Genomic DNA, 18,444 nt, shown 5'->3' with positions numbered 1-18,444 from the left:
ATCTGAGCATGGAGCCCCTTGTTTGGATTAACATCTGTGAACCATTTCCCACTCCAGCAAAGCAGGTGATTTCTGGGGAACAGCTTTTTCCCTACGGTGTTTAGGGTGTTTTGTGGGTTTGTGAGGCCAGCTCGCAGTTCTCATTGGTACCATGTTGTTTGCTTTCTTGTAAAGCTTGGTTCCTTGCAAACCATGCTCAAGTGCCATGTTGTTCAGAGGCAAGAGCAATAAGGCAGATGGCCCTCTGCTTGCCAATATGGGCGTTAGTGGGAGTGCCAGGAGGGTGAATTCAAAGTAGGGAGTGAGTCCCCTCCCACACAGCCCCGAGCAGCTGTGTGTGACCCCACTTCCATCACCACCCTCATCTGGAAGAGAAGACAAGACAGACCTCCATGGCAACCCCAACGAACGCAGCCATGCTGCGCAGCAGGTCTAGGGGACAGGATGGCAGTATCTGCAACAAGATGCTGGCATGCCAGAGCGAGACAGGAGGTGAGACTGTGGGCGGGTGGCTGGGCCCCAGCCGCAGCAGGGCAGAGGAGATGCCAGGCTCTTTAGGGGCTGGTAGATGTGGAGGTGTTGGGGTGCTTGCATCAGTCAGGTGGGTGACATGTATGCGTCGGCCTCCATCGCCAAGGAACAGAAGGGAAATCAAGGATGTGCCTAGACTGCGCTCCAGGGCTGTGGGAAGCACCAGCAGAAAATTAACTGACCCATGATGGACAGAGAGGTCTGCTCCCTTTGCCTTCACCTCCCTGCCGAGAAGACCCGGAGGGCTCACACATGTCTGGTGCCATCCACCCCACCCCACTTGTTTGCGGATTAAGGGATATGGGAAAGAGCACGAGGCAACTTCCCTGGGCAGGGAGGGGATGCGGGCCAGCTGAATCGCTCTGGTGGCCGGGATCTGGCCACCCACACCCCATGGGTGTCCCAGATCCGTGTTCAGGATGCCGTGTGCAGTCAGGAGAGGAACATGGAAGCACAAATGAGGTGTCTGTCCAGTGTGTTTTTCCCATAACATGGCCAGAGCTTCCAGAAAGCTGCTGTGACCCCAAAACCAGGAGGCTACTCAGCAAAAGCTCAGGAGGGCCGATGGCAGGAGCACGAAGGCAGAGGTGCTGCCGCAGAGGAGCGGGACCCAGGGCTGGCGAGACCCAGGGCTGCCTTTGAGCCCGCCGGGACAGGCAGGGGGTGAGGCAGGCCGGGCACGCGTGGCACGTGCCCACGACCATTTTTTTATCCCCGACGGGGTAGGCGGGAGCCGGGGCCGAGCAGCTGTTGGGGTCTCACGAAGCACAGCGCCCGCGGGGGCCCGGCGAGAGGGGAGGCGGCGGCGTGAGGCGGCGGCGGGGCCGCCCCACCGCCCAGGGGCGGGCCCCGCGCTCTCCCCGCCCCCCGACGGGCCGCCGTCTCCGCCGCCGCCATGGAGGAGCAGAAGGAGAACCGCCCGCAGGCTGCCCCCAACGAGGCGCCGCCGCCGCCCGCCCTCGCCGCCTGCCCGCCGGTGAGTGCGCTGGGGCGGCGGGAGGCGCCAGGCGGCCCCGCCGGGGCCGGGCGGGCGGTGCTGGCCGCGCCGGGCATGCGCCAGCGCCCCCGGCCCGCCGCTGCCCCCCGCGCATGCGCAAAGGCCGCGCCGCGGCGCCCCCACGGCGGCCGTGCTGCTCGCCTTCCTCAGGCCTCGCTTCGCCCCGGCCCGCGGTGGTTCCCGGGGCCAGGCCGCCGCGGCCGGGCCCGGCGCGGCCTGCCCTGGCGGGCCGAGTGCCGCGTTACCGAGGGGGCGCCGCCGGTGCCACGGGCCCTTCCGTCTGCGCCCTGGGGGAGGCCGGCCCCCCCGTGTGCTCTGCTCACAAAGGCTGAGACTAACTGCTTAGAGTCAAAGTGCCTTTAGCTTTTCCTCTTAATTTATTTTTTTGTTTATTTTGCACGGTATTGGTCATCTGTCCGTATGTCTCAGTTAGTGTAGATTCTGGTTAATTAAGGTACCGAGAGAAATCTCTTCCTGCCAGTCAAGGTTTTGCCAGCTCATACCAGAGAACTAACTTCTGTTGAAACTGGGACACGCGTTCAGGTTTTGTCCCTTAGAGCTAGTCTTTGGCATGACTTCAGACACGTGCGTTAGTATCCCTTTATTCTGTCTGTTGATTTTTATGAAAGTGAGAAGGAAAATGGTGTTTCACAGCAGGCATCAGTATGGATTTTCTTACCCATCTGTAGGCTAGTTCACTCGGTTTGATTATGAGTGAAACGGTGTGATGTTTTGGTGTCAAAACTGTAAATTTTAATGCTCTAGCTTCTTGGCCTTCTTAAATGACCTTCTGATTTCTCTTTCTTCTAGGGTAGGCAGCATTGTAGGATCAGTGATCAAGAAACTAATGGGAAAAACTCAACTGCCAGTTCGAATGACTTCAGTGATCCAGTTTACAAAGAAATTGCTATAACCAATGGTTATATCAACAGAATGACCAGAGATGAGCTCAGAAGTAAACTTGCAGAGTTCAAGCTTGAAACCAGGTTAGGCTGATTTGTAAACCTTTTGATTTATCTTTGAGAGCAGTAGAGCCATAAGGGATGATTATTTTGAAGTTTAAAAACACACCACAAAGTAAAAAGCAGACATACCACCAAACGCTGGGGTTTTTTTATGTGCAGTCTTGATGCAGCTTTTGTTGTAGGATTACTGCATGTGATACTGCTTAATGTGTTATCAGAAATGTGCGCTGTCTCAACTGGTAACGCAAAGAAACAAAAGAATATGTAGCTGTAGGTTACTTCTCATCATGTTTTTGGTCAAGGGGGAAAGATAGGTCTGAAGAACTGCAAGAGTTCTCAGGTGGTGTTGCAGACCTTCAGTGTATAGAAACTCACTTCAGAACATATGTATTTTTATTTACTGTACCCAGTACAGATCTGATATTGGCTAGAACCTCTGTGGTGATAGGGCTCGGAATTTAATCAATGCAGAGGACAGGTACCTTTAGATGGAGAGTTTGCTAATCTGAATAGATGAGATAGAATAATGTGAATAGGTGAATGTACTATAAACTGGATTTGTGCTAATTGAGGAGGAGGAGGAAAAGGCTAGGTATGTAAGAGAGTTGTTCCTGCTCTATCAGAAATGACCTGCAAGACCCTTTAAAATTGCTGTGGCCAGACAAATTTGAGATGTTGAGAAGGTGGTCAGCTGTGAAAAACAAAGTGTATTGTTTCTGTTGGCAACAGTTATGAGGAAGCAGCGGTGGTGGTGGTGATTTAGCAAAGTGAGAAGCTACTGCTTTGGAGGAAGAGGGAATTTGAAAGGTAAGATGGAGTCTGAAAGGAGAAGTCTAGCTTTCTAGTGAAGAAGGCGACTGTAGTGGAGAGGATGTTCAGAGAAAAAAATGGAAGGAACAGAGACTCATTTGAAAAGAATAAAAGGAAAAAAAAGATAAGAGAAAAAAAATGGTGTGGGTGGGAAGTGCAGCCTGCCACCTCCACCCCATCTGTCTGCAGATGTTCTGGCTGCGTGGTTTTTTTTAATTCCTCCTTTGGTTAAATGAATTTGGCTCCTCAGGAGTTTTAGTTTTAGTAAACTAACTAAACTAACTAGTAAACTAAACTAACTATTTTAGTAAAACAGGTTAGATTTGTACAGCTATTCAGCAGTTACTCTGATTTAAAAATAAAAAAGCAGAATTCAAATAGTAAATTATGTGTTTGTGGTTTCCTCCTAGGTTATTAATTTTCTATTTGTGTTTTTTATTCAGTTGTAAATGCAGAAAGTTTTAAACTTCTCTTTTAGCTAAGCTAGACTTCTTTTGTCAATATATTCAATTAAGTTGGTCAGAATATGTCTTACCTGAAACAAATAGTGCATCACCTCTAATGTAATGAATTGAGCAGATTGTCACACACTATCCTTTCCCTTGGGGTTATTTTGATAGCAGATCATCTCCTCTTTCAACTTCTTTCAAAGGTTTGATGAAGAAAAAGGTAATTTTCTCTTCCATCAGCTCCCATACTGTTTCAACTTTGAATGAACTGGTCATTGAATTAAATTAGATTAATAAACCAGAGTGGAAGAAGAGTTATCTGCGTTTGCAGAAGAGGCTGATGTTCTCAAATGCAGGTTTAGTAGTCTGATTCTAGTTTTAACTTGTGGATCAGTGGGCTGCTTTTCTGATAATACCACTTGCTTACAAACGGCTTCTGTGATTTCATTTGCAATGTGTAATTTTAAAAATAACTTCCTTCGAAGAGTAAGTTATCCTTGTTCATTCAGCTCTGCTCTGGTATGAGGCAGTTCTGGCACCTGCACTTGCATATTATAATGTTTGTATTGAAAAGACGTGGTAAGTAACTTTAATCATTTGCCACTGTGAATTTATGTGTTGGCCACAAACCTCCTGAAAAGCAGGATCTTGACCAGGAAGCTTTTCTGACAACAGAAATCTTGAGTACTTTACTTTGAGTTACTCAAGCTCAATTTTAAATTTAAATTGAGACAAACTTAAAATGTGGGCATTTTAGCTGGGTTCTGCATTATCTGTGCCACTGATGCAGAAATACCTCAGGTATCAGTCGCTTCAGGCAGAGGGCACAGGGAAGTACAGGTGAAGCAGTACTGCTTCCAGGACCAGAGGTCATCTAGTAACAATCTGCAAAGGCTTCGGCTACTGAGACTTGCTGAACTGGAGGTGACTGCAGTGTCTCTGCACTGTGCTTCCTAGCCTGTCCCCAAATACTGATATGATCTAGATGTTCTAGTTGTCGGGGGGGGGCATATCGCAGCCTCTGCATTATCCCAGATGATGGAGCATTAACTGTATGATAAAGTTGAATTCAGACTTCATAAGTTCTGGTGTTCAAAATGAGCTTAATAAATGCTGAACATTTAAATGTTAAATATAGCTTCAGTTCTACAATGGTGAAATAATTAATTAAATGCGAGTGTGATCTTTGTCGCTATCCTTATCTCTTTAGAGGAGTGAAAGATGTGCTGAAAAAGAGACTGAAAAACTATTATAAGAAACAGAAGCTGATGCAGAAGGAACCCATTAATGGAGACAGCTACTATGACTACATCTGTGTTGTTGACTTTGAAGCAACATGTGAAGAAGGAAACCCACCTGAATTCATACATGAAATAATTGAGTTTCCTATTGTCTTACTGAACACACGTACCCTGGAAATAGTAAGTGATCTAATTACTGTGTCGGTATGCTGTTCTTCAGTGTAACTTCTTTGCTTCAGAAAGTCTAGATTAGTTTTTAGGTAGATACTGAACTTCATTAAAAATAGCTTTTTTTTTTTTCATAAAGACCTATCCTCTGTTCCTCTTACATACAAACAAAACTTTCTATTCTTAAAGCATCTGGAATAGATCATGCTCCTGCTGTTGACTCCCTCTACAGATCCACAAAGCTATTTCTAGGACTCAAGGGATTCATCATAAACAAGAATTAGCAAATTCTGTGGTCCTGTGTGAGGCAATCTAGAAGTGACTAATGCAGAGGTCTAGAAAGCGGGGTTGAGTGAACTCTGCTTCCTGGGGGGCTAGACTATTTCTACAATGTACCTGACAGATTGACAGCTGTGTAACCTGATTTTAAACTTACTTCCTAGGCATTTGGCAGCCTCAAGTGCTCTGTTCCAGTACAGCTTTCTTTTAGGAAAAACTACTTGCTGTCTAACTGAAACTGAGTGACTCAGTGAAATGGAGAAGTGCACGCTCCTCTGACTAACGGTTCATTTATCAAAAACTTCTAAGAGGAGGAGGCTTTCCAGTAGCCACTGTGATGCTACATTACAGTGTAGCTGCGTGTATGACTAACTGCAGAGAGAGGATTGTGCAGATGACAAAGATTGTTTTATCACCTTTAGAATAGTAGGAAACAGTGTGGTTTTTTCCTCTGTCCAAAAGGTTTTGTATAGCAGCAGGGATTTGGGGCTTTATTTTTTCCATGAAACTTGCATGTAGTCTTCACTCTTGTACTGCTCAGTTTCCCAGAGTGAGGTCATTGTGTTTATCTCCGACTGGCTGGCATTCAGAGGTGTATGACTGGCATGCAGCCTCTGAGATGTGTGGCCGTTGCCTTCCTTGAACTACAGGTGAGCCTTTAGAGATACCGCCTAAAAAACTTTGCTTTGCTCATGCCTCTCACTTCTTTTTTCCTTACTCGTGCTCTCCTTTTCCCAAATCCTCCCCTTTATTGCAGTCTGTCCTTCTCCCCTCTTACATCCCCATCCTTGCTCTTTGGTGCCTACTGGCTGAGAGGAAAGACGTGTTCCAGTTGGAAAGCCATCCATCCGTCCCATTGGGAGTCTCACGAGGGCCAGTCACGGTGCTCATATTGGCTGGGGAGGTGCACGCTCCTTTTTGCCTCAAGCAGGGCAGGTAGCCGCTATCGCCTTTCAGCTATGGGCAAGCCAAAGAAGTTGCTACGTAGTGTGCTGCGGCTGAGTGTTTGATTCTCTTATTACAGGAGGATACCTTTCAGCAATACGTGAAGCCAGAAATTAATCCCAAGCTTTCAAACTTCTGCATCAGTCTGACAGGAATCACCCAGGTAATTCACACTTTTGTTTATTCAGGAAAAAATATGAAAAAAGAGAGATGTGGTGTTGATGTTTTCGGACTGGTAATCTTTCATGGTAATTTTTCTGTAAGGCTTATTCTCTTAATCCTTGTTTTTTCCCCGTCCCAATTATCACAGAATTGATTTCACTAAGTTGGTCATTTAGGTGTTTGTACGGAGCTGTAGGGAAAAGCACTCACTTTGTAATCCATGTGTAGAAACTTAATCTTTAGCAGACGAAAGCACCTTGTGAATTGCATCAGTTCCTCTTCTAAGATTTTTATTCTAAAGGGTTTAGAGTCTTACAGTGGCAATGGCTTGTGATCAAGTGGCTTGAGCAGGAGCCTGGGAAACAAGCTCCAAGGTTTTAATCCAGGTTCAACAGCTGTCTAACCTTGTTACCTTTTATAGATGCCATTTGGAGGTTGGCTCTTTTAGTGGTGCTTTTGTGGTGCTTTTCTTCAGCTTAGAAAAATCTGTCCAATTGTCTGCTTATTTTAATGTGTAATCTGTTTGTGAAGACTTTTGTGAAGCCAATTTAGCGAGTGATTTAGCGAGTGCCTATATACCAATATAATTCTTACACTTCATGCTGGTTTTTTTCTGAAAAAATGTTCCTCACTTTTGTTTTTTTTGTTCTCTTAGGACATTGTTGATAAAGCTGATGCATTTCCTCAAGTCCTGCAGAATGTCATAGAGTGGATGAGACAGCGAGAACTGGGAACAAAGTATAGCTATTCCATGTTGACAGATGGGTATGTCCTTATGTAACCTTCAGCATGATCTAAACCTGCAAAACGGTGTTTAATCTTTGTGAGTGTATTGTTAAAGGTGGATCATGACACTGCCATTTTGCCATTTTATTATAATTTTAGTTTTCGGGAAAATCAGAACAGCTGAACTAAACAATTTGAAATGAAGCTTAAATCCATTAGATGGCACTGTTTCTTTCCTAGCTTTCTGCATGCAACTAAATGATGCTGAACAGACTCTTTATCCTTTTTTGTTGTTGTAATTCTCTGTTTTCATATAGCACATAATATCTGAAAATAACATTGTGCAATTTCAGTTCTAAGCAACTCCCATGCTCTCCTGAATCCGAGGTTTCAGAGATGTGTGGTGGTTGTGTTGTGTCCTGTGTGTGTTAGCGTTACCGTCAATACGTCCTGCATACTTCGCCAGAAAGCAATAATGGATTATGCTGTTTATCGAACAGGGAGAAACGGCTAGCATGGAAAGCTCTCTGCTTTGGCTTAGAGGGCTGTGGCTCTGGTGGGTCCCAGCTCTGACAAGCTTTGTGTGTGAGGGATTGACTAGTCCCTGAACTTGCTCTCTCACAAGGTCTGTGTGGAAAATCAAGTCCCCTAACGACTGCAAAGTGAACAGATCTTGAGATCTAGATATATCTCAGATGCAACATTGTTCTTGTGATCTTAGCTTTGTTGTAGAATGAAAGACACTGTTTGAGCCTTATCTTTTATAGCACTGGCCAGGGGATTTTTCCGTAGGTGATGCTTGCTTTTTAGTTGTGAAACATTACTATTCTGTTAACATGCCTGCTTTCCTCCTTCTCTTGGAATGAGGGATTTAAGTAGCACAGAGAGTTTTTAACATTAGCCGTGTTGAGTTGAATGATGCATTTTCATGTCGCTACGCGTGTTGTTTGCCTGGAGTAAGTCTTCTGCTGTGCTGGATTAAAAAGGCAATCCTGTGCCACTCTGTTACAATGACTGTGTCAAACCAAAGGGAGATGAACCCCGAAACAAAACGAGTTTATGAAAAAAGAGCACGGGGGATCTTAGTATGACTTCCTAACACTTCTGTCAAGTAAAACACAGATAAATAGTCTGTAATATGAGTGGTTTGAAAAATAATGTATTGTAGGAGATGAATGGATACATAACAAAACCTTTTTTAACTAATCCAGTTTACCAAGCGGGAAAATTTTTTTGGCCATGAGACTTTTTTCTCAAAATTCCTGAAGATTTGGACAATGACTATAAATCAGTCTTTTCTGGTGAAGAACCTGTATCACTAAAATGTGGTTGTGTCCAGTGTGAACAGTGAAGCCATTTAAAAGCTGTCACACAAGACTTGAGGTGTACGGTTTAGATCCGTGTACACCTTAAAAATAAGGAGTTAAAATAATGTCATTCTAACTTTAATCCATTTAAGGAACAGTGGTAAATACTGCTATTTGGCTAATTTTTTACCTATGATTAGGTTTCTATCTTTGGAAGCAACAGTGAATTAAAAAAAGAAAATGCTAAAGCAAAACTGGTGCAAGACTGGTTATGTTACTGGGCCTAGAATGTGTCTGGCATTCCCCTCCAGGGGAATCCCCTCAGTGAAATTCCTCAAGGAAAATGGCTGCAGTGAAATCTGTCATATAGGTGAGATTGTGTAGACAGCTGCAAGAGAGGGGGGAAAAAAAGGCTTTATTTTAGCTTGAAGCTTACAGACTTGTTGGGATGGTTCCCTTCAGGAAGGCAGGCCAGAAGTGCATAGGGTTATAGTTTCATCTTCTTTCCATAAAGGTCTGGTTCTCCTAAAACTAAGTGCAGTTTTGTTTCAATAACCTACATTGAGTAGAGAGATGCACGCATACCCAAGTAATCAGGAAAATTTAAGGTGTCACTTGCTTCCCCAAGGGCTGTGTAAGTGTGTAGTTTATTGGCAGTTTTTGGAGTAGATGTAGTAGGTGGAGAAGTTGGCGTGCTATTTTTTGTTTTAACCATCCTGGACCTGAAACCATCCTAGTGAAAATCTTGCTCGTGTCATTACTTGTTTTCCCCACAATTAACAAATTCATATTAAAAAATTCTTTACCATGATTATAGCAAAGAGCTTTTCCTAAACTGTTTTCCTTCTACTGACCAACAAAGACAAGACAGCTGTTAGTGCTACAGCTGTGCAATATGTAGAACGCAGGGCATCTGAATTATATATTACTAATGTTTTTCTGTTTTCTCTTTTGACTTTTTAAGATCTTGGGATATGAGTAAATTTTTGAACATCCAGTGCCGCATTAGCCATATCAAATACCCTTCTTTTGCCAAAAAGTGGATCAATATTCGCAAATCATATGGGAACTTCTATAAGGTTTGTACAGATTGTTGTTTCTCTTGCAGGAAAATTTGGTTTAAAAGTCTAGAATGGCCTGTTGTGCTTGTCATCGTTACTTGTGTAGTATAAAATTATAGTACTTAAACTAGTTGCCTGGGGCCTGATTTTCAAATGTGCTTCATGCCCAGATCTCACTTTACTAATTGAAGATCATATAGTCGTCTGCATTTTGATTTTAATCTTGTTTTTAAGAATGAGGAGATGCTCCATGAAGGATTGTCTAAAAATGTCATACTGGTGCTCTTAGATCAACTGTGTCTTGAAGTAGTTCAGCTGAAAAGACTCTGTATTGATTTTTCAGTTATTTTTTCCTGTTTTCATGTAATACACTACAAAACTAATTTGCACCACTACCCTCAGATATCTCCACTTTTGACAGTGTAATGGGAACAGAGAAAGATTAGGACCTATCTACAGTTGGATCAAATTGTCAAGAGAAAAGTAATACCAAGTTCAGTGCTGGACCCTATTGCTGCTTTCTTTCATGGTCAGATTACCGTAAAATAGGTTATTGGAGATTCTAGCAAATTCCTAGTCAGTCTACACTAAACCATTTGTTTGAATGCGATTTCAGCCTAGCTGACCATCTTCTCTTGAAGGGCTTTTTCATAATAAGTGTAACATCTAGAAAAAAGAGGTTAACATTTAATAAGAGAAGAGCTTTACTTTGTGCTGAGCAAATATTACAGGGTTACTCCATTTCTCCCTCTGTTATTGTGCCTTCTCTGCATGACCGTTTCTGTTGGAAACGTGAGAACATGGAAGGGTCTTGTTAGTCCTGTCAGCTTTAACTTAAATATACCTTCCTTTTTCCTTGTCTGTTGAGCAGTGAGTGTTTTTCATCAAAGGCAATGAAGATTGTAACTTAGAACGAATCAGTTTCTTTTTACTTTTTGTGATTTTTTTTTTTTAAATAAATGCAAACAGTTGTAGCATTTATAGTTGTTCAGTGCTTCTGTTTAGCTATTCTGTGCTGCTATTGAATCTGTTGTTAAGTAATAGTAATTGATAAAATTAATGACAAGGAATGTATTGTAACTTTCCCATGGAATATCCCACAACCTGCAGGTATGTCTCCCCTGCCCTGGGTGTTATTATTGGAGTTGCTATTGCCAGGTTTTGGCAACTATGTTGTCACCATTTTGCCTAGCTATTAAATCCAGTTGTATGGTGCGATATCCTGGAACTTGCCATGTCCTGTGTTCCCCCACCCCAACCACCACGACCAAGAGAGCAAACTGAAGTTTTCCTTTAAAGTTATCTTTTTGTTTTTCTTTGACCTTTTCAAAGCACAAAAGTATATTTAGTAGTTAATCAAGAGAGGACAAGCGGGTTTTGCTGGTGTAGCACTTTGCATGGTTAAGTCAATTAAGCTTCCTTGTCTGTTCATGCTGTTGGTCATCCACATAAACATTGGCTGCTATAGGTGTCACTGATCTCTTTCTGTGGTGTTTGGAGGCATTCAGAAGCTTGATGTCAGTGAGAATCAGGAGCCTGGTGTTTCTTTAATCGCTTAGCATTTAAAAGGAAAACCATAACCTGATTCCCTCTGCAATGCCACTTTGGGTGGTAATTCCTTTTTTATAGAGCTTGTTAAACCTAGCTAGGCCATGGCTTCCACCGTTGCCAGCACTGGCACATCTTGAGCTGGTGCTGGTAGTGGTGAGAGGCTCTTGAGATTATCCTGAGTCTAGACAAGCTCCTGTTGACTATGTCTCCTCTGTGAAAATGAGAGTGTCTGTCTCACCAAGGTTCTTTGAAGTTAAATCACTAGTTAAATCTGACAAAAGGCAACATGAAAGTAGTATGTGATTTAAGTAGACTTAAAATCTGCATGTTTCTACTGCATTGTGTTGGATTAAAAAGACTTGGTACAGAACCTAATTCTTGAATGTGGTTCACTTTCTCCATCAGGTTCCTAGGAACCAGACCAAGCTGACAATCATGCTTGAAAAGCTGGGCATGAATTACGATGGGAGACCTCACAGTGGACTTGACGACTCTAAAAACATTGCAAGGATAGCTATAAGGATGCTGCAGGATGGCTGTGAACTTCGGGTGAATGAGAGAATGCATGCTGGACAGCTTATGACAGTCTCCTCCTCAGCCCCCTTAGAGGGAGCCCCTGCTCCACAGATGCCCCGCTACAGAAACTAGCAGTTTCGGGGCTTCTGCCTCAGGAACCGCTCTCAGATACCCGCTAAAGACTGTTAAGAGCTTATTAAATGGCCACCTCTGCCAACCTGTCTGCAATGCAGAATCTGAAAGCACCTTAACTAATTGTCTCTGTTGAAATAAAGAGGAGTGTGGAAGCTCTTTGCTCTTTGAAGCCTGTGTTACAGCATTTTTTTTTTATACAGAGGATTTTTTTGTTGTTGTTGTTGCTTGCAACTTTCCTAGCAGTAAGGTTGATATGCGGAATCCAGGCAGAGTGTTAAGCTTTTAAGAACATGTAATTTAAATACATGCAAAGATCAATTGGGCCTGTGCACTGCTGTTCCACCCCAGCCTGTGGGTAGTATTTATTCACTATGCCATACGCTAATGATATCTAGCGTCTGATTGCTCATTGCACACAAATAAGACATTGCTGGAAGAACTGAAATAGCGAGTGGTCGGGCTGGCCTTTCCTGATAAGGCACTCTTCTAAGAGTTCCTGCTGGTAATTTTTTTTTTTTTTTTTTTTGTCTAGGAGAAATGGGAGCATGTTCATCAATTCTAAAGCGGTAGAGAAGTACTCTGGTGTTTGTTTTGGTTTTTTTTCTTTGAGGTATGTTTGTCTGCTTCTGCATCAAATAGAAGAGCTGTGTATTGAATAAAAATTCCGTTAATGTAGTATGATAGAATTTTTTTTAACCTGTGTTTAAAAAGAGAAGGTTCTTCAGATTTTCACTTTGAGGATCGTATCTCCTATTCATGCTACACTCATAGCTGCACTTCATTTAATACCGCTTTTAGACGCTGTCAGCCATTTGGACTTAAAAATGAGTTGAAGTAAAAATAAGTTCAAAACATGCCAGATCATCAACATTTTGTGCTATGTGGTTGTTGTTAAAGATATGCTCAACTATTTTGGTATCTTCCTGTACCTCTGCCACCAAGAAGCTATGCCTTTATCTCAAAATCTAACATTAGAAGATTAATATAATTTTATTAGTAAAGGCCACATGTAATTGTTAACAACTTCTGCTTTCTTCCAAGGCCCCAGAGAAGATGATATTCAAAAGAGGCCAAAGTGTTAATTTGCTTTGTCTCCATGGGCTGTTATGAAGTACAACATTAATGTGATCAGCTTTGCATTAGAATAGCTTGTTCTGAAAAGCAGAATGATGTATTTTGGTCGCTCTTAGTCAAAAAAAAGTTAGTTTGGTATCCCTGTATTATAATTCATTCATTCTTTCTGCCACTTACATTCAGGAAACAAAATAACCAAACCAGAATAAAGCTTTGTCAAGAACATTCATTGCTTGGCTAGTCAAACTCCTCCCAGCTCCCCTTGCTTTTCTGACTGTTAAAGCGGATCAACGGAAACGTAAAAACTGTATTTTAAATTCATGTAAGAGAGAGAAGTATCGGTTAATTCTTAGTTGCTTCACATGTAGGAAGGAAGCAGTTTTCTTTCCAGAGTCACAGATTTGGACAGCCACAACTGCTTTAGAGTGATGTTCATTTTTTTCTGAAAGTAAATACTTGTTTTACTTGTAGAGTTTTGTTGAACTTTACAGTTTCCTTTCATTCTGTAGCAACACTTGATGTATTTTCAGAAGGGTAAAATCCAAATCTCTGAGATGCTTGCTCTGAAAATATCATCTATTTGTCAGCCCGTATTTTGTACAAATTGTTAGTTATATATTTGCTTTTCACTATAGCAACCGTAGTATCCTCTTTTTTGAAGAACCATGGTAATTTACTTTTTTTGTCTCTTGAGTTACTGTGGTGAATGTTTCTATGATAAAATTGAGTGTAGCTCAGCAGATCTCCCTTTGGGATGCTGGCAGTATCATAGACTTCGTCACTAGTCTTTTATTTACAGGTCTGTAACCAGGCTCACTGTCCAGTGAAAAACTTTATTTGCTACAGATTATACTACAGGTTTCACAAGTGAAGAGCTGTTGTAATTTTATATCGTTTATTTTAAGTACAGAGTTGTTTATTTTTGTTAAATAACTTCAAAAAGATATTTTGAGATAAGGGTTAAAAATTAATAATTGTTTTCTGTTTACTGCTTGAGTAGTTTTTTTATCAGTGAATTGCAGAAATCAGTGGAATCATTCCAGATACTATTTTATCTAAGTTGGATTAATGTCAAACTGTAAGCTGTAACTGTTCTCACAGAACGTTTTCTGTGATTTTGAGATGAAGTGAACTTTATCAACGTTTGTTAGTTTACTTGAAATGTAAACAAACTTATTAAAATGAGTTGGTACTTGTTAACATGTCAGGTACTGAATTCACTCTATAAAGCATGAGTTGACTTCAGCAGTCTTGGGCGTCTTGGTCTCAGCACGGCCCATGGTTAGTGCTCTCTGGTGGACTAGCAGCATTGCCATGGCTAGGTGGCTTAAGTCTCCTGAATGTAATTCGTTCACAGCACTCAGTAAAGGGAGAAATTGTCCTGGATGCATTCATACTGAAGGGGAAGGAGGCATCTGAGGAAAAAAACCACGCGGTATGGTGATTTTAGTAGTGACACTTGCGTTCAGCCAAACAATGTTTTTTTTCAGGATGATCTCGTTTGTTCGTCCAGAGAAGCTTGCTGAGTGCATCTCTGCTGTAATGAATATTTTTATTTATTAGAAGAGTCATCCCATGCTGTAAAAATTCATTGACAACTATGTAAGAAACAATCTCCTTTTTACGCAGAAAAAAACCCATGCAGATATTATCCTGCTGATATAGTAAGAGGCCTTGTTTTGTTGTTGGTTTTTTTAATTTCACATTTCAGGAGCTGTACTTGAGCAATTCTACCGCTACTGCAGACAGCCTTTGTAAAACACTAGTGAACTTTAAACAAAGGAGTTGCAGACAAATTTCAACATAAGCACTTTCAAGTAGATTTCCTAATATGTATTTATATGAATGTGAGAAGGATTCACAGAATCTTGGGGTTGTGTTAGAGGGGGAAAAAAGGTTTCTCAGGTAGGTTAAAGAGCAATAATCTGTCTCAATGAGCAAATGCCTGAGCAAATGTCGCTAGCTGCATGGGGAAGAAGAGGTTACAACAGTTTGTAGCCTCCCATCAACCTCCTAGTGAGGTATGGCTACAGGGGCAAGTCTCAGCCGGTCAGTTGTCCGTAGAAACTGCTCCTGCCTGTGCTTGTCTTATTATAAGGTAGTTTAATAATTTAGTTTAACAAGGTAGTTGTTGTTTCCATATTTTGTTGGAAATTAACATTGCAATGAGGAGGGGGCTGTTCCCAGCAGCGGAAATAAGTAAAAAACCTCAGTTCATCTTGAGTTGAGGTTCTCATGCCCTCGGAGAGCTCTCGGCGCTTCACTGCAGTCCTTCGCTGCTTTTAGGTGACCTTGCGGAAGCAGTGTTTTTTCACCACAGCTTTGCTAAAGGACAACTCATTTCTCTTGCCCTACAGTTCCCAAGGCTGTTTTTTAAGTCTTTCCTTTCCCTTTTTCTTCCATTACTGAATTTTTGCCTCTCCTGAAAAAAAGTTTGTGCTAGGTAAGATCTTTGTATGTTCTTTCTAATCTGGGAAAAAAAAAACCCAGCCCTTTAAAAAGAAATTGGAAGTCCTACCTGTGGAGGATAGGTGTCAAGAGACACAGTTACTGACTGGAGGCTTTTGAAATGGGCTGAGTGTATAGAAGATCATTCTGTTGCAACCAAGACCATTCTAGCCCCCTCTCAAGGACTTCATATTTGACAGCCCCATGGGTAACAGTGACAGCTTACTAGAAGGATTCCCCTAACGGCGATACGTGAAGTAGCAAGGCGGTGGTCAGTCCATGCTTCTGCTCTGCCTTGTATTGAGCTGTGGCCTAGCTGAACAGCCATAGTAGGGAGCAGGCTAACACTTCATTTTAGAAGACCTTCCTGCTTATCTGATTGACAACGGGATGCTAATCTGCAAGTATGGATGCAGACAAGGCTTTGGAGGATGAGAAGTCGCTTCTTTCTTGGGTTCCTTCTAGTTTGGTCTTTGCGCACTCACAACCTCCCACACTGGCTTTTGCCCTCGTTGCATCGTAGGACTTTGTGTTGTGGGAGAAAAGCCTGAAGTAGCTTCAGGGATGCGCTCCTTAAATTAAAGGAGCGCGACTGCTTTGCGCTAAGTGGCCTCACACAGAGGAAAGACTTTTTCGAATGAATGACAAGAGCCTTGGATACCTCTTTATGGCAGAGGTGACTGCTGGGTGTGTTGTGATTAGGGATGTGATTGCATGGCTCAGGCAGCTGTCTCTTCTGTGGCCACTCAGTTCAGGGGTGCCCCATGGGTAGTGTCATGCCCTGCTCCTGCGATCTTAACTCAGTGTGGTCATGACTGCACATGTTAACTGTAAATCTGGTGATGCTGTTTGCAGATATATAGCGGAGAGTTTTTGCCTACTTTCCTGGCTAAGTTCTTGCTAATCGGTTTTTTGCTGTTTGAAGTGAATGGTAGTAATTATCTTGCATTGGTAAAGTACTTGCAGGTGATTCTGACCTCCTTTGTTTATGTTCCCTGTTTCAGCGATGTTGATTTTTAAAGAGTGCACGTAGCCAAATGCACCTCTGTGAGCCAAAGATGTCCCAATAAGCAGGAATTGCTTCATGGTGCTTGTGTTCAGCTTTGGGGTGGCGTGCAGGTCCTGGGCTGCAGGCTGGCCGTGAAGCATGACACACCTTCTTGGACAGCTACATGCTCAGCAAAACACCGTGCTTGGGCGTCGCTTATTTTTACTTATGACTGCAGTCAGTGTGATTTGGAGGTCTCCCTGCTGTGTCCCTTTCTTTATTTCATAATAATTCATAGTTTGAATTGATAAGTAGTTGAATACTTATGCTCTGAGCAGCATCAAAGCGCTTTATATGTAATTAAGAGACAGGTGTAGCAGCCAGCAGTGTGACACTCAAAGTGCCTCCCCTTCTCACTTGAAAACACTTGAATGTTTGTGATTAATTTCCATTCACGCAGAGATGGACTAAGATGATCGAGACCTAAAAAGAAGGGAGAAGTGACATGTTATTAGCTGGTCTAGGCAGGGTGGGCCAGGTGTGTGCTTATACCTATCCGTATAGTCTGAGTGTTTAATACAGTTGATGGACTTTGAGAACAGGCTTTTTGGGATGCCTAACACCATGTACAGAGGGGGTGACCGACTGCTCTGCACTAAGCGTGGCTGTATTTAAGCACAATCTGAGGGATAGCATGGTCACAAAGAGAGGGAAGATGGAGCCAGCCCCACGACCTTGTGTTACTGACAGCTCTGCTCCAAATGGGAGGCTGGACAAGAGACCTCCCCACCTCCTTTCCAAACAAACAACACTCCTCTGGTTCTGTGAAAACCCGTCAAGGGGAAAAACAAACTGTAGATTATCCGGTAGTCTTAATCTGCTGCTGGGATCACTTAGCTAACTGGGAATTTTCCATGCATTTTTGGCCACAGAGAGGGCCTTCAGGCAAGCTTTACTCTTCAGAGGACTCTGTTTCTCATTATTGATAGAGGGCTGTTCTTTCCTACCAACAGTGTCTTGCGATGTATTAGTTTGGAGAGTTAAGCCACGTCCTGCTGAGAGTAATATCCATAGAGCAGGTCACCACACTTGGCAGCCTTCAGTAAACAGGCAGCCCTGTAGATAAGGGGCATTTATTTGAGCTGAGAAGCCTGGGTGGGGCATGGCTGAAAAAGAAATCAGGCATCCTTATCCGGCGTCGGAGGGAATTGCTGTGGTGCCTGCAAAGCCCGTCTGTTGGCATGCTGCAGATCTTTGGGAGCAGTTTCCTTCAGCTGTGCTGGTGCTTTGTTGCCCCCTGTTAATCTGCAGAGCCGCAGGGGCACGTTCCTTCTTCAGACCCTTCTCAAACGCTTCAAATTTCCTGGTGTTGGGGCTGGCTTCTCTGGAATTTACTGGCTCGCTCCTTGTTCTTGCTTGTTTTGCTTACATGAAATAGTCCTTCCCTGACCCTGCTTGTACTGATTTTCTAACAAGCCTATGTCTGGAAGCAGCTGTACTCTATGCTGTAATCTCGTCTGTGCTGCTACCCTGTTATGAACAGGTCTTACAGAAACCTTATCGGATCAGGGACTGCTACCTTGTTAGGAGCTTGCATAGTGCAGTGTTGCGGTTCCTGAATGCTGCAGCCATTTAACAGATACTAACAGTAGGGAGGACAGTGTAAATAAATGGAGACTCTCTCGGCTTCCTTCACAAGTCATGGCAAAAAGCTTGTGGCAAATTCTCATGGTTTAACGGTGCTTTAATTCATGCTTGTCACATGCACGTCTCCTCTGGGGCTGCTGCCATCATTAGAGATTAAAAATAGTGGCAAGGACAGTGTCATCTTGAAACTGAATGCCAGTTAAGTTAGATGTGTGACGGGTATCTGTTTCTACGCTAGAGCTGCATTGGTAAGTGTAGCATCATGTGGAGGAGGTAGAGTGATGCTTTAGTAGATTCAGCAAGTAAGCCTGTTCAAATGTCTTTGATTTTTCTGACCGATTGTCATTAGCCTTCAAGCATGGAAAACTTCTGTTCTTTTGTTGGCCTTGAAAGAGGAAAATAATGTTTTTAAACTTACAAAAATGTTTTAAAATATTTTTACAT

General features: G+C 42.8%; 1 protein-coding gene across 5 annotated transcripts; it reads left to right on the top strand.

The window, feature by feature from the left end:
* ERI1 (exoribonuclease 1) lies at positions 1 to 12,012 on the top strand. 5 transcript variants are annotated; one of them, XM_076336713.1, is made up of 7 exons: positions 1 to 65; positions 2,339 to 2,514; positions 4,963 to 5,173; positions 6,465 to 6,548; positions 7,203 to 7,312; positions 9,545 to 9,659; positions 11,598 to 12,012. In XM_076336713.1, the coding sequence occupies exons 1-7, from the start codon at positions 9 to 11 to the stop codon at positions 11,838 to 11,840; spliced, it is 996 nt and encodes a 331-aa protein (XP_076192828.1). In that variant the 5' UTR covers positions 1 to 8; the 3' UTR covers positions 11,841 to 12,012. The 5 variants fall into 5 exon arrangements, with proteins under 5 accessions (XP_076192828.1, XP_076192831.1, XP_076192827.1 ...); XM_076336716.1 differs by lacking the exon at positions 1 to 65 and adding an exon at positions 1,418 to 1,507 and having other exon boundaries at positions 2,344 to 2,514; XM_076336712.1 differs by lacking the exon at positions 1 to 65 and adding an exon at positions 1,418 to 1,507.
* The last annotated feature ends 6,432 nt before the right edge of the window (positions 12,013 to 18,444 follow it).

This window comes from Aptenodytes patagonicus, chromosome 4, assembly GCF_965638725.1.
Source record: "Aptenodytes patagonicus chromosome 4, bAptPat1.pri.cur, whole genome shotgun sequence".
NCBI classification, from domain to species: domain Eukaryota; kingdom Metazoa; phylum Chordata; class Aves; order Sphenisciformes; family Spheniscidae; genus Aptenodytes; species Aptenodytes patagonicus.
This window is presented reverse-complemented; position numbering and strand designations above follow the sequence as displayed.

What these genes read in the sequence shown, in the direction of transcription:
- ERI1 (XM_076336712.1), top strand. Translation starts at nt 1,427, where the DNA reads ATGGAGGAGCAGAAGGAGAACCGCCCGCAGGCTGCCCCCAACGAGGCG. An exon ending in CCCTCGCCGCCTGCCCGCCG is followed by an intron (nt 1,508 to 2,338) that starts GTGAGTGCGCTG and finishes TCTTTCTTCTAG; the next exon opens with GGTAGGCAGCATTGTAGGAT. An exon ending in ACACACGTACCCTGGAAATA is followed by an intron (nt 5,174 to 6,464) that starts GTAAGTGATCTA and finishes CTCTTATTACAG; the next exon opens with GAGGATACCTTTCAGCAATA.